General features: G+C 46.1%; 1 protein-coding gene across 8 annotated transcripts; it reads left to right on the top strand.

The window, feature by feature from the left end:
• Nucleotides 1–875: 875 nt before the first annotated feature.
• On the top strand, nt 876–22232 carry CD200 (CD200 molecule). Of its 8 annotated transcripts, none has more exons than XM_036391558.2 (7): nt 876–900; nt 1325–1388; nt 2312–2393; nt 3164–3490; nt 4009–4146; nt 4708–4974; nt 6688–8695. In XM_036391558.2, exons 3-7 carry the CDS (start codon nt 2336–2338, stop codon nt 6789–6791), a joined length of 894 nt encoding a protein of 297 aa, XP_036247451.1. In that variant the 5' UTR covers nt 876–900; nt 1325–1388; nt 2312–2335; the 3' UTR covers nt 6792–8695. The 8 variants fall into 8 exon arrangements, 7 of the variants coding, with proteins under 7 accessions (XP_036247451.1, XP_054370051.1, XP_054370052.1 ...); XM_054514076.1 differs by having other exon boundaries at nt 881–900; nt 1325–1520; XR_008508244.1 differs by lacking the exon at nt 876–900 and adding an exon at nt 22146–22232 and having other exon boundaries at nt 1203–1520; nt 6688–6923.
• Nucleotides 22233–22507: the final 275 nt, after the last annotated feature.

Genomic DNA, 22507 nt, shown 5'->3' with positions numbered 1-22507 from the left:
CAGACCCCAACCAAAAGTTGGGCCAAATCTGTTGGGGACAGCAGAAGCTTTCTGTTTCTACAGGTCAAAAGGCACTCATTTGTGCACCAAGGTACTGAGAACAGCAGGACAGGTGAGGTTAACACATGGTGAACCCCAGGGTGACCCAGGAAAGCTGCAAACATCACTTTCTTCCTTAAGACAGTTTAGTAGCATTGCTCCAAATATTCACACAGATCTGTGTCTTAAATAAAAATGAGTTTCTAGGTTTATGTAGGCCTCTTTGTCCATTAATTTTGGTAAGAGTTTGAAATTGTGGTGTTTGATTTTTCCCGTGAGCAATGATGGCTTAAGATAAAGTCTGGCAAGATAAATATTGCAAGTGGTGTGAACAGTGTATGAACGTGTAAGCACTGAATGTGCTGTATTGATCACTAAGAATGCTGTTTCTAATTAATCAGATTGAGAAATGAGTTGTTTCTGCCAAGCCTGTAACAACGCCTGATAAGTTATTCCTCTTGTGTTTTATCAGCGGAACATCCTAATCTAACAACACAAAAAGCACAGAGATTGTCCAATATCACTCCCGCTGCCCCTTTTCCTCCCCACCCAACAGGAAGGTAGCAGCCAAAGCAAAAGACCGCTCCCAATAACATATGCGATATAGCCTAAAACAGTTTGTTACTGGGCTGTTATGAATACCCTTGAGGGAAAGGTTAGCGCCGGATGGGACACCAGCTCAGCTGGTGCCTTGTTCCTCTGGAACAAGGTCCGCGACGCGGTCTGGGAGCTTCCGCCTCCACGGGATTTATGTCATCTTTCTCCGTGTTTCCACGTACTTGGCTGTGAGCAACAATCCCTGTCGCCGCCTTCCCGGGACGCATTCCCACGTCTGAGGAGGGTTTCGGGCGGAGATGAGCAGTGAGTGCCGGGCGCGCGTCAGCCTGACAGCGGCGCCGGGAGTAGGACCCTGCCGTGGGGACGCAAGGCTGGAGGCACCACCCGCGGCTCGCGTCTTCTTCCGCCGTCCTCCCTTCCTACCCGGGAGGGGCCTCCAGCTGTCGGACTCAGTCGGCAGCTGCCTTCGGAAACCTCTGTGACGCCAGCAGGGGGAAAGTTTCTTTGAAGTTAAGGGAGATTCCCAGACAGTGGTGGGGGGCGTTTTGTCCAGGGAGCGGCACAGCCCGTGGCTCAGGAGCCCTCCGAGGTGCTGTTTTGGGAGACGCAGTAAAGGATTTGCGCTTTACTTGCCCCAATCTTTAACCCTTTTTTTTTTTTTTCTTTTTCTTTTCTTTTCTTCTTCTTTTTCCGTTCGTTTTGGTTTTTGTTTCCTCACTCTCTGCAGCACCCGTGACTGGAGTTGTGACCTAAAGGGACTTCTTTCTTTCTGTGCCCGGTATAGCTACACGGTATAGACTCGTCCCTCGTGTGAATTCTTGTTGCTACCCGGGTGTGTGCAGTGGTGCATTAAGGGCTTTAATGGGTACTAAAGCAGCGAAGCAAAGGATTGTTATTGAAAACTCTGCTTGCCTGCAGGCATGGTACATCTTCCCCTGCTTTATAAACAGCTCTGTGACTCGATAGTTTTTGCTTGCTATGCTGGCCCTTGATTTCTGCATGCTTGTGGGAATATCTGAATTTCTTATAGCTGTGCTCGAATATCTGATTACACAAACTTTTTTCATTGGGCTCGTTGCTGGTACGTTCTTGTTTCCTGATTTTACACATAAGATCTTGATCTCTATTTGTTCTTGGTAACTGGAGAGTTATATCAGGAGTTGTTTTAGCACAGTGTGTTTAAAATTTAAATGCAGGCTACTGGTTGTGGGTGTACACAGTGTGTACACAAGTTCTTGGCAATTTGTTTTTAAATCCTTTTTTCTTCATCTTATTTATCGATTTATTTACCAGCCCTTCTATTTTAACCTGTATAATATAGAAAATGCTTTTCAGTTGACTATCTCTTTTATTTTTTGAATGTTGTGAAAATCTTTAAAAGGTTGGGCTTTGCTTAAATTCTTGACACAAGATGGTCCCAGGATGCTTCAGCTAGTTTTGCAGGCATTGGCAAAAAAAACTCAGGAGTGGGTAGAGTGTGTTACAGAAGTATTTTTTGCAAAATTATGTTTCTTCTTGAATATAACACCAACTTCAGTTCCAGGCAGGTCTACAATTCAGTTGTAGGAAACAGGGCAATAAAACTTGTCAAGTCTTGCTGTCTGACTGTGGAACTATATTCTTTTTCATTTGAAAAATTTACTGTTAATTCTTGCACCCTGAATGTACAATATCACCAGAAGATGATCTGTCATCTCTATTTGGTTTTCTTTAGGTGAAGCAGATTTTCTCTTCCAAAATGACTTTACAAGCTCTGGTTTTTTGTTTGGCATATTCTGGGCTTGGAAAGGCAAATGGTAAGTTGAATTTCCTGAAATCTGCTTGAAATTGTTTGGGGAACTGGTTTCAGGTTTCTGAGACTTCAGCAGAGTAAGAGACAAAAATAGGTGAAATACAGATTGCTGGTGCTGCTTGACTTACATTGCTGAGACAGAGACATGGAGCTGGTAGTTGTGACACAAATCCTCCTGGAGCGTCATTTAGAGATGGGAAGGACAAGAAATATCCCATATCTACAGTGACACTGGACACCATTGTTAACCTGAGTTGACAGCTTCCAAAAGTGGGGCATCCGAAAACGACTTCCATCCCTCCATCTCAAATGCACCGTGAACTCTGAAACTACAGTTCAGAAAGCCTTTTAAAGGCATTTTGCTGTTTACTTCTCTGATAATGGCTTGTTGCATACTTCTCTTATGCATTCAATCTTCCTCTAGCTCTTAGGAAACAAAAATTGAGTATTTGCTGAGAATAGGAAGTCATGAGCTGATTTAGTAGAACTTAAGAGGGAAGTCTGCAGATATGGGTACAGAAATAGGTCCGTCTTTTTGTCTTTTAAGTAGCTTAGAAGAAAGCTAAAGCCTCAGCCAATGTAAATCAACATAACTTCATTGATTCCTAGGAGTATGCAGGAGATGGACTTTTTTGTAGGGGAAAGCCTACAAAAACAGAAACAATATGTAACTGAAGGAGTTGTGTCTGTGGGTAATCCAGGCCTTAGAATCAACATTAGGCTTCTGAATGTGTGATATCTGCCCATTTCATTAACTGTTTACTGTCATTGCAGTGGTTCCGCAGGCTGGACACACAACAGTGAGGATGGGTGACAGTGTGACTCTGAGTTGTGCCCTGACAAAACCCATGGATGTTCTGCAAGTGACATGGCAAAAGGACTCAGAAGAATTACATGATAATATAGCTACATACAGTGAAACGAATGGATTAAGGATTCAGAAGCCCTATGAAGACAGAATGAATTTCACAAGTTTGGAACTCAACAAGACAAGCATAACTTTTTGGGACACCAGAATGGATGATTCAGGATGTTACAAGTGCCTCTTCAATGTTTTCCCTTCTGGTCCTCTCTCAGGAAATACCTGCCTGAGTGTTTTTGGTGAGGTTCTCTGCAGGGATATGTCTCTAGTGAAATAAGAGGTGTTTTCTCACCCACAGTATTTCCTTGAGCAGATTCAAGAATTGCAGTGATGGGAGCATCCCCTGGTGGAACATGATGTAGAAACAGAGCAATACTGCTGTGAGCAAAATTCTGTGGGTCATATTCAAGATTATTGTGGTCATTTTGGCTCTTGTTTGTTACTCCTTGAGTAGCAGCTGAAAAGCAAGGAGTGGAATCTTTCTAAGTCCTTGATCAGTCCCATCTGGAACTTAGGCAAACCAACATTGGAGTTTGCTTTTGGTGCAAGGTACAACCCCAGTAATAAAGCCTCTTATTTGGCCTTATTATCACGCAGAGCAATATAGCCCGGGGGCCCAGTCACCAGAGAGACGGGGTGCCCGAAGGCTAAGCTAGCTCAGGCCGAACTGCCACGGGCCCAACTCCATAGCTAGCTTGGTAGCTGTCAGCTCTTATAGTGATTGCAAACTCTTAGGATTTCAGCTCTTGCTTGCTAGGTAAGTTTGCCCTTGGCTTGAGGCTGCAGCAGACGGCAGAGAGAGGAGAAGGAGAGGCGCTGGCTGGTTCTACAGAGATGGCTTTATTGGGGAAGTCTGCGAAGGGTCCCAGCGACAACTCTTCTTCTCTCGAATGGGGTACAGTATGCCCTTTTTATAGAGTTGGATAGAATCCAAACTTAACCAATGGTAAGGGTTTAGGGGTATCCATAATTAACCAATAGTAAGGGTTAAAGTAACAAAGCCTTATAAGGTTACAGATTTAGGTTATGGGGCGGAGGTCAGGGAAACAGGAATTTTCTTTTGCTGTTTCAGCATTCCTATTGTTCATATTCTCCATGGTGCTTTTCCCAAACTTATGGGGTTTACTACACCCCAGTGCTGTCAGCTGCTCTCCCAAACCCTACCATTGATAGGGAATTAGCAGATAGGACCCATAAATTATTTTACTTAACAGATTATTTTAATATTTGGATTTCAGATTGAGTGAAATCTTTGGGGTATACTACTTCAGTATGGGGGAAGGAGTATTGAGTCATGGAGGGGATCTTACCTGAGAAACTCTTCTTGGATTCCTTGCCATTGGGCTCAGTCTGAATCCAGTAAGCTTTGCTCTAATATGTAATGGTTAGGCTGCTACTACTGCTTACGACCAGGTGCTCACTGTGGTGGTGACTTGCCTCATTTGTGTGTTGGAAGGTCTCAATGCATCTGTCCATCACAACATTTCTGAAGATTATCTGATAGTCATCTGTAATGCTAATGGCCTCCCAGAGCCCACCATCACCTGGAACAACCTGTTCAACTCTACTCCTACACAGAAGACAGTCAAGCACAAAAATGGGATTGTGTCCATCACCAGTACACTGGAAATCTACAATATTCAGAGCATCAGTGCACAGGATTTGATCTGCAAAGTAAGCAACACAAATGAAACATTTGAAATGCCTGTGAAAATAAAAGGAGGTAGGTGAGAAGTACAGGCAACTTGTTAGCATTCTCTTGGCTTCCATGTTTTGCGGTAGCATATTTGGATAGGAATCTTCTGGGAAGAGGAGGGAATGAGATGTTTATATGTCAGGAAATCCTATTTGTGTCCACTGTTGTCTTTGAGGTAGTAACATATTGGAGTCCTATCCAGAAAAGGAAAAAAGCCAGACTAATCAGCTAGGGAGATATGGGGTTTAGAGGCACCATGCATTGTACAGCAAGTTGAACTTAGGTTTCCACGTTGAACTTAGGTTTCCACGTAGGCCTTCATAATTTTTTTAACAGCTTAAAAATAAATATAAATATATGTCAGCTGATATCCATAAGTAGAATGATGAGTAGAAACTCTATGGGTTGTTGATGAAGTCAGAAATTTTGAAATTCATAACAAACTGTCTCTGAATCAAATGTTCCAGTTCAATTTACTGCATGTTTTGTTGTATATAATCTGTACACGATGTTTTGGTTTCTCTGATTTTTTGCCAAGGCGCACGTCCACTGCAGTAATGGTCAGAGAGGAACAGTACTTTCAGGCATACAGGGAGGGAGTCAGTTGAAGATACTTATGTTTGGTTTATACAGAAATCTTAGATATATTAATGTAACATCTGAATATCTTATAGTGTTAATTTATTTCTTCTTCCAACATTCTGTTCTGCTGGAAAGACTTTGACCCTCTTTCTGCAGATAAGAAATAGAAACATTAAAAGCTGAAGAACCATTTTTACTTCATACAGGAGCATTGACTTGAGTGATTTAAAATTCACATGTCTCTATATACAGAGCCTTAAATTGAAGACCACTTGTAAATTAGCAAGGCAGGAAAAGCAGCTTGTAGCTGTGGGTTGATTCTGAAATTACACACTCAAGAAGTAATTGTTACAGGAATAGTAGTAAAGAGCAGGATCTGATTTTTAATATCTGCTCTCTAAACATTCAAAAGTAATTTAGTTCTTAATTCTGAATTACATTACAATTCTGAAAAAATATACTAATCTTTTTGTCCTGTCTCCAATATTCTTTTGTTTTGGTCTTTTAAAAAGCAAATGCATATCTCAGAAAGCAGAAAACTAAGACTGTTGTTATTTCTTGTTAAGTGGATAAAAAATCAGCTAAGAGCTTGTTGTTTTAACAATCTTATATTTTAGAGGACAAGAAGTTCAAAGGAATAGTTCAACATAAATTCTTTAAAATACATGATTGTTTTGGCTCAAGTCAAGTAAATTTCAAGTCATACCATTTTCCAGCTAATGTCAGTGAACATTGAGATGAGCCTTTTGATTAATAGTAGTCAAATGAAGTGGTAATGTCTAACCAGGGAGGAACACTTACACTCAGCTGTTGGGTAGAGCTATTTGCAGGCAGCAAAACATAGCCGGTCTTATTTTCTTAAAATTAATGTTGCCTTTTCAGCAGTGGTTAAAAGTTTAAAAAGTGTTTAAAAGTAAAATTTGTTTTAAAATAAAAATAATAAAATTCTGGGTGAACTCATAAATCCTTCTAAAAGAGTTAAGACTTGTATGAAGTTCTGCTTGTGTGTGTATGCCAACCACTGTATCAGGTATAGGAATGGCAGTATTCTTTGCCATGAGCACATCTTTTCTTCAAATTTTCTGTGGAAAAGTAGCTTCGTGGCTCGCTGAGATGAGATTAATTTGCTCTGGATATTTTGTTGTTTTGTTTTCACAGAAGAGGGATCGTCATTGCTTTGGCTGGTGATTATTGTGGTGCTTTTAGTAGTCATGATAGTTCTGATTCTGTTCTGGAGGAAGATCCTATGCAGGAGGAATTGAAGTGGTTTCCACCAATGTGTGGAAACTTGTGGTTTTCCTAGAGCCCATAATAAGGTCTGATCATCTGCAGAGAAGAACAAGACTTTGTTGGGATACTGTCCGGTTCGGCTGTCTGTCTCTGCCCGGACACAGGTAGGGTGGTTCTTCAAAGGATGAGTCTGGACTCTTCAGTTTTTCGATCTTTTGATTGTTTATTGTTTCTTATCTACAGAATTTTCTTTCTGCCCAACAGAGGTCTGACCTGCAAGGCAGCCAAGGGCACTCTGACCACCCATGACGGGCTTTAAATTCCACTAATATATTTAGAAACACGAGCACATATTTACTCAGTTCCTGGCTAAATACTTGCTTCAGGGCTATAATACAATATAAAGAAATGTTTCAAGGAGTATCACACCTATCTATGGTGAATTTAGACCTACTATTAAGGTCTAAATTCATAGACCTACTATGAATTTAGCATCTACTATTAAGAGGGTTTGACCTAATGAATCTGCTATTACCAGAGACACAAAAGTCTCCACTGAGAAGAAAGAGAAATGAACACTTACTGCACCCCAGATAGAATGTCTTAATTGTAAAATGTATGTGAGGCTTTCATTGATCCTATAAACAACTCAGAAGATAAAATTTCTGGTTGAATTTTCAGACCAACCTGGATTTTAAAGTGCAAGGAGTTTGTTCTTAAATCCTGCTTTTTAAAGGATCAGAAGAAAAATGTGAAATGCTTAGAATAAAAATGTATCTTTACTCTAGAACAACCATTCCAAACACAAATGAGCTTGTACGAAGAATACCATGAAGGAGAGACCTTGAGATGGAGGTGATCTGGTAGAGCTTTGGGATCACTCCCTGGAGCAGATCTGAGACTGACCAGGAAAAGAGAGTGCCAAAAAGCACAGGTGCTTCTTTGCAGTGTTTTGAAGCCCCTTGGCTTCTTGCATGGCAGATGAGAAACACACTGAAATGCTGCATCTGTGCTGGGGCCTGAAGCTGGACCAGTGCCACTCAGTGAAAGGCTGCTTGATAGGACCAGGTTGTTCATGTTTGGAGTAGGCTGAGGATCTTAACACGTCCTAGCATGATTCTGGCCCATGGATATTAGTAGTTCCCTGGGCAATGCCATCGAATGGGTTCAGTGATAATTTGTAACAGGGTCATCCCCAGCAGGCAGCAGGTTTCTTAGACCTTACACCACCCTAGGTATTGGGCTTGGAGCCCAAGCCATTTTGTGCATCCTTCTTCCCTGACATGGCTCATGTAAGACATTATTCATTGCTGCGGAGACGCCGCTGTGATGCACAGCAACAGAGCCTACAGTATCCCTTATATGGGAAACTGAACAGATCCCCCTCCCCTGCCTTTTAAGGAAAGCATAAGACACAGAAAAGCATTCGTTTCAACTGAAAGCATTGTGCCTCTTTTTCCTTAGCTAGAGGCTCAAAGCTTTAAGTCCCTCTGTGTCTCCAAGTGAAATGGCATCTCATGCCCTGCTGTCTGGGAAGACATCAAGATTCCTGGCACCACATGCATGCCAACTGTCACAAGGTCAAGACTTAATGTAAATCCCTATTCGCTGGAGCAGAGGACATAAATTAGATGAGCACTGTTTAGTAGTGGGTGTTTGTTGGATTAAAGTTTATCAAGAAAAGCAGGATTTGAATGACATCAGTTATTTGTATTCCTTCCCATTTTTCATGGGTTTTGTTTAACTGTGATGCCAGGATGTGATTTCTGCAGTGAGGTTGTAAGTCATTAAGTCTCTGTTTGTTTAATATAGTCCAGTTTTTATTAGGCATAGTCTGTATCTTTTCAGTTGCTCTTTGGCCTTTAGTTTCAAAAATGTATTGCACTGACCTGGATCAGTTTTGAATAAAGGCAGCTGTTGTGTTGTGCCTGTATAAGTTGGACTGTTCTGTTCCCCCCTATCATGCTATGGTTCTGCCCTGGTTCTCCCTTCCCTCCTTATGCTGCCAGTTATCCCAACTCCTCCCCAGATGCTTTGGAGATTAATGTACCATTTCTGAAATCCCTCCCCGGTGCCCTGTCCGTCGCTCAGCGCTCCCACCCTTCTCTCTAGAACTCTAGAAACTTCCAGCTAGAGCATCGAGTGATTGGCTCAGGGGCCGGGGCCCCACCCTCAAGTTATCCCCATTGGGGTTTTCCCTAAGTCAATCTTTTGTATCCCACTCCCCTCTGAAACCCTATTCGTCCAAGGACTGACTCCTCCCCTGTGTCCCTCCCTCCTTATAAGCTGCTGCAAAACACCCCCCCCCCCCCCCCCCCCCCCCCCCGTGCTCTTCAGTTGTCGGTTTCCCCTGGGACCCAATAAACCTCGATTCACCACAGCTGGAGAGCGCTCTATTCTTATTTCTGCTGACTGTAGCCATAAGCCAAGCCACGTCCTACCACAAGGTCACGCTGCTGTCATAGCACAGAGCGTTTGCCTTAGGTGCTGTCCCGAACCACAGAGATTGGGATAGTGCCTTCGTACTGCTAGCGGTGCTGGAAAGCTATCCGGAACATCCAAGAAGGACAATCTTTCTCCAGCTGGACCACTTCAGGCAGCATTACTTTCTCCAGAGTAATTTTTACCAACTGATCATATTCCTTCCTATGTGACCATCTAAGTGAAATGTGTAGTCGGTCTTCTTAATTTACACCTGTTTCCCTGAAGACATTATTAATTAGTTTGCTGTAAAACTTCTGTGGTGGTGCAGTTTGATCACTCTGTCACCATCTGATTTTTTTTTCCCCTCTTCCAGGAGGCTCTTTTCTCCTGTGGCTAAGGGTTACTAACAGTTTATCTTGTACAGGATTCCACTTTCACTTTCCTGGGCATCCTTAGAATACTAAGAATATCTGTGGAGTTTCAGTAATTTTTAACACTGTAGTTACAGTGTGTTACTACTCCACAAGTACTATGATGAGGAAATCCCCTAAACTTCTTAGCTTTAGATCCTAGGCTGGTTTTGTGGTGACTTGTTTTTTCCTTGAGTATCTGTAAAATATGTTTATGCTTTTTAAAGCATTGGTTGTAGTTAGTTCACCTAAATAATATCTTGCAGAAACCCCTTTTCTGGTTTTACCCTCTGTTGTCCTCAGACTGGGTGGAATGAGGAGCAGCGCCTACACGTGTACTTTTGGAAGTGCTGTTTGTAACACTACAAGAGAGAGCTAACAATAGAGAGCTAATAGCACTGGCTCAAGAATACCAGGGTCTGTCTGGGGCTTCAGTACTTCTTTTCATTCTGCACTAGATAACAAACACAGCCTTTCCAGGCTTGTCAAGATACTCATTTTTTAAAGTAAAACAGTAGCTTTTTATCTGGGTGGTTGGGGAGCCTTCTCTGACAAAGTTTCTTCAAAGTGTTTTTGCGTCTGAGAATATGGTTAGGTTTTGCTTTGCTTTTATTTTTGTCATTCCCTTCCTCTTCATAGTAGATACTTAGGAACCAGGTATCTGGGGCTGAAAGTCAATATGTCCCATCCCTCAGGCATTTGCCTCGTGTACCTGTTACAGAGCACACATATATTTTGGTTCACCCTGAAAATGTCCCCAGTGAAGTGTCTTCACAACATTTGTGGATAAGTGACTTATCTGGAATCAAACTGAGCAGTCTTTCTAGCAAGTGCTGACACAGAAGCTTTGAGAAACTTATATCGCATCCTCTACCAAGTAGGCGGGCAAACCCAGCTGTGCCTATCACTCGATGGAAGTGCAATGAGCAGGCTGCAAAAAAATCACCAGGCATAAATTCTCCCATGCCTGAATTCTCTTGATACTGCTCATCTGATAAAAAGTTAAATCCTTTCATTCCTTACTCAGCTAATAGAGCTTAACTGTAGGCCACACTGAGATAAAGCAATCCAGTTAAGAAGCTAAGTGCCTGGGTAGAAGCAAAATAAAGGCTATTAGCCTGAATAAATTACTGTGAGTTACCTGTCATTTATGTGTCTTCACTTGAATGCTTTCCATAGCATCACTTGCTTATTTCATGGCTTGCAGAATACTCATATTTCAACCTGGCCAATTAAAAAGCTTTATAATTAATTCTCAGGATGTATCAGTCTGGAAGGGGATAAAATTCCACACATACGTTTTTTCTGGAGGCTTGTGGTAGCCTGTGAGGAAGGGCTACTACACCAATGTATATAAAGGCCAGAATGTTGTTTTTGTTGGTTTTTTTAAAATTTGGGTTGGGTTTTAGGAATTGGTATGTTGATCTCTCTTGGGTAGCTTATGTAGATTTTGCCATGTGGAAAGCTTCAGAAATATTCAAATAGTATACTTGTGTTTAAAAAAACTATACCAAGAGGGGAAAAAAATTGGGACTTCTAATTGAGTAGATATGATACTGAATAGGTAAGAAAGCTGAACAGAATAGGTTAACCTGGAAGAAAAAAACTTGAAGAGTCATAGAAGAAAACTTGAAGAGTCATAGAAGAAGAGAGTAGGCCAGACTAAAAATTCCATTCTGCAGAAAGCAGGAGCATAGAAATGTGGTTTTCCTGTTTGGAAATCAAAACATTCATTTTCTCCTTCAAGTGGAGATTTTATGGAACTCAGATGTAAGCAGCATTGCCTTTACCTCTTAGTGCAATGGTTTACTTGACTGTGGTGTTCTGTTTTTGGTTCATTCCAGTTTTCCCCTATCTCGAGCAGCAGTGGTTTGCCCCTGCCTTAGGCAGTTTGTTGTCAATCTATTCACTCCACCCATGTTACTATGGTTTCTTAATGTATCCAAGTTCTCCCCACCCCAAGCCCCTTGTCTATCACCCGGCAACCCATCCCTTTCTTCTAGATTCTTCCCTCCTGGGCGTTGGGTGATTGGGCAGGAGCTGGGGCCCCTCCTCGATTTTTCTTTGATTTGTCGACTTAGCTTGTCACTCTCAGCATGTATCTAAATTTCTATGTTCCTATTCGCTGTTGTAAGTGTACACCCCTACCCACCCCCTGCCTTTATAAGTTGCTGCACACCAGTTTTCCATGGCTCAGGTCGTCTCAGGTTGTCTCTCCCTGTTGTGCTCCCCTACCCTTGCACCTACCCTGTTTCCTCGCCTGGTCAGACAATAAATCTGACGTTCCTCGGCTTCCTGAGTCCTCCCTTTCTCTTCGCGTGCGTCGTGGCTTTCGCCCTCCCGTGAACTGCGAACCTACAGGTGCGGACCTGACTCAGAGTCGGGCAAGCACCTAGACTGCGAGCTGGGCTGTGGAGTGCCGGGACTCCAGCCATCCGCGCAGCCGCAGGCTTGGCGCCCAACGTGGGGCGGCCAGAAGTCGTCAGTGCCCGGACGCACCTGCTTGGATTTCCTGGGACCCTCCCAGAGGGTTGCGTTGTGGACTACACCTGACTGCCTCACGCATTTGGATTTTATTCCTGCTGGGCGACAAGCCGCCCCTTAGTGCAGCACGCCCTCGTTTTAGAGGAGCGGTGCTCCTGGGGGACAAGGACAGCACCTCCTTGTGGCACCTAAAGGAACTGTCCTGCACGCGAGACCTCCCCTGTACTGCAGCCTTCGTTGGACCCACCGGCAGGGTGAGTTTCCTGTGACCGTTTGCGGTATCACCACCTTGCTCTGTTATTCGTTTTCTCTCTCCCTCTCTTTCTGGAGCAAGGGCCGGTTTGGGGACCCCTTTTCTCTTTTACTTTCGGTTTCTTTAGTTTTTCCTGCAGTAATTTGGGTTGAGCTGAGTTGCAGACTTCCCCAATTACCATCTCCGCGGGATGGGTGCTAAACTGTCCGTAACTCAAAAGGGAGTTTACTACCAAGTTGTGGGATCCCTGGGGGGAGGGAAGTTCAAGGTTAATAAAAGGGAAATAAAAAGTTTAATTCGGTGGCTAACTTCCAATTTTCCTGATGTTTCTCCAGCCTCGGTTCTGGACCCCAGCTTCTTAAAAAAGGTCCAGTCTAAATTACTAAGGGAGATCCAGACCGGGGAACTTTCGCTTGATAAACATCTATATTGGATTTCACTTCTGATTTCTATTCAAAAATCTAAATTTGATTCCAAGAAGCAGCCACCGGATCCCCAGTTCTGCCCCAGTTCTCCCTGTCCCTGTGCCCTTGTCCCTCGTCCCTGTAACCCTCTTTCCCGCTCCGAGTCCTGGGGAAGAGCAGCCCGTGCCAGCCCCGCGCCAGGTGTCCACCACTCCCTGGGCTCCCCCCCGGCTCGGACCCCTCGCCCTGGAAGACCTGGCCAGTCTCCTGGGGAGCCTAACCCGATATCCCTCGCTCCTACCCCCACTACCCCAGTTAGACCCAGAGTTCGTATTCGGTCTCCCCATCAAAATGGCTCCTCAAAGCCACAAGATGGCGGAGACCGCATGGCGAAGGCAGGAAACCCCCCTTCTTCTCCCCATAATCCTCCCTACCCTAGACCCAACCCCTTTCCTTCCCCCGCCCCTCCCTCTTCTTCCCCTCCCCTTCCTCTGCCCCTGTCTCCTCCCTCAACTCCTCCCCCTTCTCCTCTCCTCCCTCCGCCTCCTGCCTTCCTTCTGGAGTCGGCAAGCTCCTCCCAAGGGGGGGCGCAGTCTGTTGTAGATCCTCCCACCCAGTTCCCACGCCACGCCTCCTCCTCCCCCACTTCCGGTTCCCACGCCTCCCCTTCCGTTTCCCACGGTTCGGTGGGGGGGGGGGGGGGAGGCGTGGGATTCCGGAGAACGGAGCCGGCTGCTGTCCCATCAGCCGCCCCGGTCGCTTTTCATCCTGTGGGGGAGGGTGCGACGCTGGCGCAGTGGGTCCCCTTCTCCCACTCCTCAATGAAGGAGCTGTGCAAGGCCCAGAAAGAGTTCGGGCGGGACTCTGAATATTTTCGGGGACTCCTTCAGGCCGCTCTCTCGGAGTCGGCAGTAACACCAGCCGATCTTCGCAGAGTTTTCTCCTGCCTCCTCAACCCCACAGAGCAAGTACTTTGGGAGGGGGCATGGAGAAAAGAAATCCTGAAGGTGCTCCCGTCCTTATGGGACAGCCCGAGCTCTGGCCTCAGCACAACGGGAGAAGTGCTTTCAGTAGATCACCTTCTGGGGACCGGGAACTGGGCTGATGGCTACTCCCAAGCGAGAGCCATCCCCTTGGAGGCACTACAGCAGACTGCCCGAGCGGCAGAAAAAGCGTTTCTGGGGTTGCGGGCGGCGGCGCCTCAAATCCCATACTCCCAGGTGTTTCAAGGCGCGGAAGAGCCCTTCCTAGAATTCGTAGAACGGCTCCGAAAATCAGTCAACAATCAAGTAGAGGGCGAAAGCGTGCGGGCCGAACTGCTAAAACAAGTAGCGTTTCTAAACGCAAACTCGGCCTGCCGTGAAGCTATCAACAGCCTCCCTCTGGAGCCGTCTCCCACGCTGTGTGAAATGCTGGAGGTGTGTGGGAAGAAAGTCCTGTTTCCATCACCCGCCGGAGCGCCGCCCGCTGTCATTCACCGCCCAAAGACGCCGTCTCGTCACGTTGCTGCTGCCACCGAAGAAACCACTCTGCCCGCCGACTGCTGTCCTGCCCTCAAGGGACCAACTCCACCACCTGCCCCTGCTCCTAACCAACCTGCTGCGCCTTGCCATCTGTGCGGCAAGGTTGGGCATTGGATGCCTCAGTGCCCGCTGAGAAAACAGTTTTATGAGTTCAGGAGGGCACAACAGGGGGTCCCAGAAAAGGCACCGCAAAAAAACTAGTTCTGCAGCGCAGTGCCCCCCTGCTCCAGGACAAAAATAAGGAGGCAGGTTCTGGCACCCTAACACCTAGAGGAGAGGGGGGGAATGAAGGGAGTCAGCCTCCATCTTTAAACTGCAACTCATTACCGGACTTGACTCTTCACCAAACTCGATCAGCATTAACTCCTTTGTCTTGTGTTTCCTCTTGCAGGCTGCAGCTCGTGGAGCCACTCCATCTCCATTCCACCGATTTCCATCAGGTCGTTGTGCTTCCGGAGTGCCCTGAGGATTGGGAGCGGGTGCGCTGCAAGTATATCGTACTCGGTGACACAAAGACGACCCCACCAGGAGTGAACATTGTCCCGGGTCTGCTATCAGCAGACTCGGAGCAATTTTCGCTCCTGCTGCACAGTGTCTGCCCTCCTCTCTTCCTGCCCAATGGGCAAGTCATTGCGCAGGCCATCCAAGTGTCGGAGCTGAGCCCAGAAACGACATCTTCGTCAAGCACTCAGCCTGTGTCAGCACAACAGTACTCGGTAGCCTGGGCCCAGGCCCTTGGGCAAGAGAAACCCAAAATCGTGTGCCAACTTTCCAAGGGAGGAGAGAGAGTCGCAATGTGCGGCCTGCTAGACACCGGGGCAGATGTCACGGTCATTCCCTCTCGGGAATGGCCGTCACATTGGGATCTGCAAAACGCTCCTGGGCAGATCCGAGGTGTAGGGGGCCTTCAACTGGCGAGACAATCTAAGAGCATTGTACAAATTACGGGGCCTGATGGACAATTGGCCTCAGTCCGTCCATTTGTTTTAGATTACACAGAGCCCCTGTGGGGAAGAGACCTTTTAGCCCAGTGGGGAGCCAGAATTGACCTACCTGCGGCTCCCCAGGTTTTTCGGGCGGCGGCCACTGGTGAGCGCCCCACCTGGAAACTGAATTGGCTCTCTAACACACCAGTTCAGGTGGCGCAGTGGCCGCTCAATAAACAAAAATTAGCGGCGCTCAATGAGCTCGTGCAAGAACAAGTGCGCAAAGGCCATTTAGTGGAGTCCATGTCGCCCTGGAACTCCCCCGTTTTTGTTACCAAAAAGCCCAACAAAGATAAGTGGCGACTCTTGCACGACCTCCGGCAAATCAATGCCATCATAAAAGACATGGGGTCTCTTCAACCAGGGATGCCCTCCCCAGCAATGCTCCCCCAAAATTGGAATCTGGCCATTGTTGATATAAAAGACTGTTTCTTCCAAATTCCCCTACACCCGAAAGACGCACTGCGTTTTGCCTTCACGGTTCCCTCCATCAACCGTGAAGCCCCAGGCAAGCGCTACCACTGGACAGTTCTTCCCCAAGGCATGAAATGCAGCCCTGTGATCTGCCAGTGGTACGTCGCTTCCCTGCTGTCCCCGATCCGTGCAGCAGTGAGAAACGTCGTCATTCATCATTACATGGATGACATTTTGATTTGTGCACCGACCGATGACTTGCTAGCCCATGCTCTTGACCTGACAACCAATGTGTTGGTTGCTGCGGGGTTTGAATTGGTGCAAGACAAAATTCAATGGATGCCGCCTTGGAAGTACCTTGGCCTTGAGATCACAAAGAGGACCATTGTTCCTCAAAAATTGGCAATTAAGACGAACATCAAGAGCTTGGCTGATGTCCATCAGCTGTGTGGGTCGTTAAATTGGGTAAGGCCTTGGCTAGGCATCCCAACCGAAGACCTAGTCCCCCTTTTCAATTTATTGAAAGGGGAAGAGGAGCTCTGTTCTCCCAGGACCCTTACCCCAGAGGCCCAGGCAGCACTGGAAAAGATTCAAAGTTCAATTGCGGCCAGGCAGGCCCACCGTTACCAACCGGGCCTGCCCTTCCGTTTTATAGTGTTGGGGAAATTGCCACACCTCCATGGACTGCTCTTTCAGTGGGACAGCAACATCAAAAAGAGCAAGGACCGGAGCTCGGGGGACCCCTTCTTGATTATAGAGTGGGTGTTCCTCAGCCATCACAGGTCCAAAAGAATGACACAGCCACTTGAGCTGGTGGCGGACCTGATCGGGAAAGCAAGGTCACAGATCAGGGAGCTGGCAGGTGTGGACCTGGAATGCATTCACGTCCCTATCAAATTTGAATCGGGCCACCTCAAAATGAGGATGTTTGAGAACGTCTTTGAGACCAATGAAATGCTTCAATTAGCCCTGGATAGCTACACCAGTCAAATTTCTGTTAATCGGCCGGCCCACAAATTATTCAATCAAGAATTTACATTGACGCTCAAGTCAATCCAAAGCAAGGTTCCCCTTCACGCCCTAACAGTTTTTACAGACGCATCCAGAGCATCCCACAAGTCAGTAATGACTTGGCGGGATCCTCAAACTCAGCGGTGGGAGGCAGACATTACTGTGGTAGAAGGCTCACCACAAGTAGCTGAGCTGGATGCAGTCGTTAGGGCGTTCGAGAGGTTTTCCGAGCCTTTTAATTTGGTCACAGATTCGGCGTATGTTGCTGGTGTAGTATCCAGAGCGGAGGGTGCTATCTTCCAAGACGTTGCAAACATCCGACTTTTCGAGTTGGTCTCGAAGCTTGTCACTCTAGTCTCCCACCGAGAGCAACCTTTCTACGTGATGCATGTCCGGTCGCACACTGATTTGCCAGGGTTTGTTGCGGAGGGCAATAGGTGTGCAGACGCCCTTGCCTCTCCTGTTCAAGTAGCCCCGCTCCCCGATCTTTTCGGACAAGCCAAACTTAGCCACCAGCGGTTCCATCAGAACGCTCCTGGTCTAGTTCGCCAGTTCCATCTCACCCGCGAACAGGCCAGGGCGATCGTGGCAACATGTCCCCAGTGTCAGTCCCACCAGATGCCATCTATGGGCCTGGGGACAAATCCTTGCGGACTATCAAATTGTGAGGTGTGGCAAATGGATGTCACACACATCCCCGCCTTCGGCCGGTTGAACTTTGTGCACGTCTCAATTGATACCTTTTCCGGCGCTATCTACGCCTCCGCCCACACAGGTGAAAGAGCGGCGGATTGTGAGAAGCATCTGCTTCAAGCATTCGCCGTCCTGGGCATCCCCAAACTCATTAAAACTGATAATGGGCCAGCGTACACGTCCAAGGAATTGCGCCAGTTCCTGCAGCAATGGGGAATAGAGCATAAGACCGGCATCCCTTATTCCCTGACAGGCCAAGCCATGGTGGAGAGGGCCCACCAGAGCCTGAAGAAAGTTCTCGAACACCAGAAAGTGGCGATGAAAGTTGAGCCCCCCCCACATCCGTCTCGCACGGGCAATGTTCACTCTTAACTTTCTGAACTGCTCGTTCGAGAACCTCAATCCTCCGATGGTACGGCACTTTGGAAAGCACAACCAGCTGCAGCCTGAATCCAGGCCTCCGGTCCTTGTCAAGGATCCGGAGACCTGGAAGACGGAGGGGCCCTTCAACCTTGTGACCTGGGGGAGAGGATATGCCTGTGTTTCTACTCCCTCAGGCCCCAAGTGGGTCCCCTCCAAATGGGTACGGCCTTACGTACCTAAAGGAGCGAAGCACAAGACAACGGTCGAACAAGTCCAGGTTGCACATTGGAGGCGGAAAAAGAGACCCCCTGACCCCCTTATCATCCTCCCCGATATATGCTACCTGTTCAGCCCAGAATCCCCTAGCGTTTAAATTCCTGTTGTGCCTGACGTCCTGTGTTTTTAGTTCTTTTCCAGACATGGCCCGGACCCGAAGTTACCTCCTCCTGCTCGCAACCACCCTGTGGTCCACGCAGCTCATCATCAACGTGTGGATCGTCCCCCAGCCCAAGGCGAATGTCTGGCGCACTCTTGCGGAGGCCCTAGGACAAGATCACATCTGCCTGGACACCGGCGCAGCAAAGGACCCGATGTCGTCCTGCCTTGTGGGGATCCCTCTCCCCCCCTCAGAGTTACCCCCTCCTTTTAATTATGCTTTTTCGTTGTCCACCACCCGCAATGCTATCGCAACCTTCTGGAGCGCCTGGAGGGACGGAGTCCGAGGTCTTGTCCCTTTAGACTCCGAACCCCAGGAGCTCCATTTACTCGGCTCCGCAGCTGCTCCTGTTTGCATTCAGTTTCGATTTACCCCCCGCCCCAGGGAGAAAGGGTACACGGTCCTGAACCCGTCCGATCCTAGGTATCAGGCCGCCTGGTGGTGCAAGAAACCCATTAAAGTTCCACTCTCTTCCACCCCGGGCGGGAAGCCGTTGGCCCTCCCCCGGGGCATCTTTTTTATTTGCGGAGACCGGGCTTGGGCAGGCATCCCCTCTCACCACATAGGAGGCCCTTGCGCATTTGGTCGGCTGTCGCTGTTGACCCCCAACATTACTCAAGTTTATGATTGGAGAAACAAGAGTCACAGCCTGAATTTGACCTCTGATTTGGCCCGCGCAAAAAGAGACCTAAAAGATCTTGACCCAGACTGTGACTCAGTCATTGAACATTGGGCTAAGCCAAAAATTGTAGCACTCACCCTCTTTTTGCCGTGGGTGTCTATCGCAAAGTCTCTAGGCGAATTGGCCCGCCTAGAGTGTTGGGTGGAGAAACAAGCCAACTTTACCTCAGCTGCCCTTTCCGACCTCCTATATGATGAGAAAATGACACGGCAGGCGACCTTGCAGAATAGAGCAGCAATAGATTTTCTATTGCTGCTCCACAATCACAAATGCGAAGAGTTCGAGGGCCTTTGCTGCATGAACCTGTCCTCCCGGGCCGAAGATGCAAGAGTCGCCATTGACAAGATGCGTGGCCTTCTTTCTAACATCAAGCAACAGACTGCGGACTGGCTGGGGGACCTGTTTTCAGGGTGGGGGTTGTCGGGCTGGGTCGGGTCTGTCTTGAAGTCAGTTGTCTACATTTGTTTTACCCTAATTATTATTTTGATCTCGGGATCAATCTTTTGGAGTTGTATTAAAAGACTCGTTTTCAAGTTAGTTCACACACCAGAAGTTCTTCACCTTCAGTCCGTCATCTCCCTGAAGAGAACTCTTGGGAAGAAACGTCTTTCCGATCGGAAATCAGCTGTGATCCAGAAGACCCTGGTGCCTCCGATGAAATTGGTCCCGAGTCTGTTTCTTTCAGAGACTGAGTTCGTTGCGTTTGTTGTTCAAAAAGTTTTGTTCTTCCACCCCTCCCCTTTTCTTTTTAAACAAAAAAGGGGGAGATGTGGTGTTCTGTTTTTGGTTCATTCCAGTTTTCCCCTATCTCGAGCAGCAGTGGTTTGCCCCTGCCTTAGGCAGTTTGTTGTCAATCTATTCACTCCACCCATGTTACTATGGTTTCTTAATGTATCCAAGTTCTCCCCACCCCAAGCCCCTTGTCTATCACCCGGCAACCCATCCCTTTCTTCTAGATTCTTCCCTCCTGGGCGTTGGGTGATTGGGCAGGAGCTGGGGCCCCTCCTCGATTTTTCTTTGATTTGTCGACTTAGCTTGTCACTCTCAGCATGTATCTAAATTTCTATGTTCCTATTCGCTGTTGTAAGTGTACACCCCTACCCACCCCCTGCCTTTATAAGTTGCTGCACACCAGTTTTCCATGGCTCAGGTTGTCTCTCCCTGTTGTGGTCCCCTACCCTTGCACCTACCTTGCACCTACCCTGTTTCCTCGCCTGGTCAGACAATAAATCTGACGTTCCTCGGCTTCCTGAGTCCTCCCTTTCTCTTCGCATGCGTCGTGGCTTTCGCCCTCCCGTGAACTGCGAACCTACAGGTGCGGACCTGACTCAGAGTCGGGCAAGCACCCAGACTGCGAGCTGGGCTGTGGAGTGCCGGGACTCCAGCCATCCGCGCAGCCGCACTTGACAAGGTGGTGTTTGGTCAAAGGTTGGACTTGATGATCTTGGAGGTCTTTTCCAACGTTAGTGATTCTACAATTCTGTTTGTGTCTGAGCAAACCAGTTATCCGTATTCCAAAGAAATGCTAAACCTCTGTGTGCTTAATATGTTAGACAAGTACTCCAAAACAGGTTCAAAATACCTCTTTGTTACAAGCTGGAGATCACTCAATACCCTGAATAGGAATTTAAGATTCCCTGATTGAATTTGATAAGATTCAAGATTCCCTTTTGAATTTGATAGTTGCTACAAATACCATACAATCAGGTCTGGTAAGTGTAAAATAGCAGCTTGGCTGATCAGCTATAATGTGTGGATGTGAGAAACCCAAATTTTGGTGGTCAAATATGTCCTGGAAGGCTGGGAAATACATACTATGCAGGAATTCCCAGTTTTTGAGAAAATTATTAAGAACAAGTACTTGGATACATTTTTCATTTCTTTGTTTATAGTAAACATATTAATTCTGGAAGAGTCATTATAGCAGTATTCTCTAGTCTGTATTCAGTTTGGGGAAGGCTGTTTCGAAGCTCTAGCTTAAAAATTACAATAATTCTTATTTTATCTTACAACTTCACAGGTTTCTCCAGTGTTTGCTTAAGAAAACATCTGGTTTTCTTATTAGTGAGAGATTCGGTATTTGAGAACAATATAGTAGCAGCTTGGTTTTAGAAGAATTTTTTTTCTTCTAAAATATATAAGTATTATATATTTTAGGCTCCAGTACAATATATAAGTAATACAAAATATTATTTCCAGAGAAGCCCACTAAATACCAGATTTTCAGATGATAAACTTGAGTTATAACTCCCTCTTTCCCGAGGTAGATGGATATAACATACTTCCTCTGCTCACAGAGGAATGGGTTTCTGGCAGTCACGTCCCACTGGTGAGGCTCATTTTAAAGTAGCCTTGGTTTCCTCTTAAGTGTGGCTGTAATGGAAGTAGGAGATTATATTTGTCCTATTTTGAATTCCTGAAAAATAGCAAAAACTATGCAGTGAATATACAACAGCTGCATTCCTTTACCCTTCTTAATACTAAACGAAAAAAAAACCAAACCCAAGCCAACCAAACAAACAAAAATCCCAAAAATGCCACAGAGTAAAAACAGTATAGATAAACAGACCTAAACAGAGCTACTGAGGGGAGGAATTAAAAAACCAAACAACCCTCGTGACAAAAATGTCAGTGAAAGGGTAATTCTGTTGTCAGGCTGCCCATCAGGTTTCCTTCAGACATAAATATTTTGCAACTCAAGTAAAGATGTTTTCTGGGTTTAATCACACACTGTTTTAAGACAACTCCTGTTACCTAGTGATTCCACCTAATTTTCTGTTCACAGAAATGTGCCTGGCAGTACCCTCTGGTCTGTATCATATATAGAGGGAGGATGGGCACACTTTGCAAGCTTTCCATGCTTTACTGCTATCTGTTTTCTTTGTGAAGGACAAGGATGGCTGGTGTTTTGTTTGTTTTCCCTGTCATGTTTTGATGGAAAAAGCATGCTCCTTATCCTGCTTTCCTTTTAGAAGAGCCAGGAAAGGGGAGTGGCAGGAGAAGGAAGGGGGGTGAGGTCACATGGCTGAGTTCTGGTCTCCTGGGCCATGGCTGGGGTTTTTATCTGGAAGGATTAAATAAATCCTGTTTTGCTACCGACAGGATGAAGGTAATGGTGTAGGAAACATCTTGGAGTTTGTCCTGTGCATATAAAGGAGGGTACGCCATGAGAACACAAAGCCCTTTCTTTGCAAACAGGAAGGCTTTTATGTGACTAGTACAATTGCTATCCTGTGCATCATATTTGTGCTCATATTGCATTATGAAGTAATTTCTGGTCCTTCCTTCTCCTTTTCATTCCAGCAATAGAGCTTTGTATATAACAAGAAAATAAAATGCCTGGCAGCTGAAAGGGAGAACAAATGGCATTCCTGTAATATGTGACTAGTTGCCTCACTGTTTCAATTTTTCATTCACTACCTTGGTAAGAATTATTTATAAACTCGATTCCAAAGTACTTTACAAAATACTTTGTCTGAATGCAAGGTTATTAGATATGGAACCTCTTTCATACTCCTCTACATGAAAAGTAAAGATATTTTATTACTGTCTTCAAAGCCATGTAAAGATAGTGTTGTAGACTGAATCTCAAACATATAAAAGATATTCTGAAATATCAAATTATTTATATACTCAATATATGTGAGTTAATTAATAACTGGTGT

This window comes from Molothrus ater, chromosome 2 (genome assembly GCF_012460135.2).
Source record: "Molothrus ater isolate BHLD 08-10-18 breed brown headed cowbird chromosome 2, BPBGC_Mater_1.1, whole genome shotgun sequence".
Lineage (NCBI taxonomy): Eukaryota > Metazoa > Chordata > Aves > Passeriformes > Icteridae > Molothrus > Molothrus ater.
Note: the sequence above shows the minus strand (reverse complement) of the source record. Positions and strands in the feature narration are given on the sequence as shown.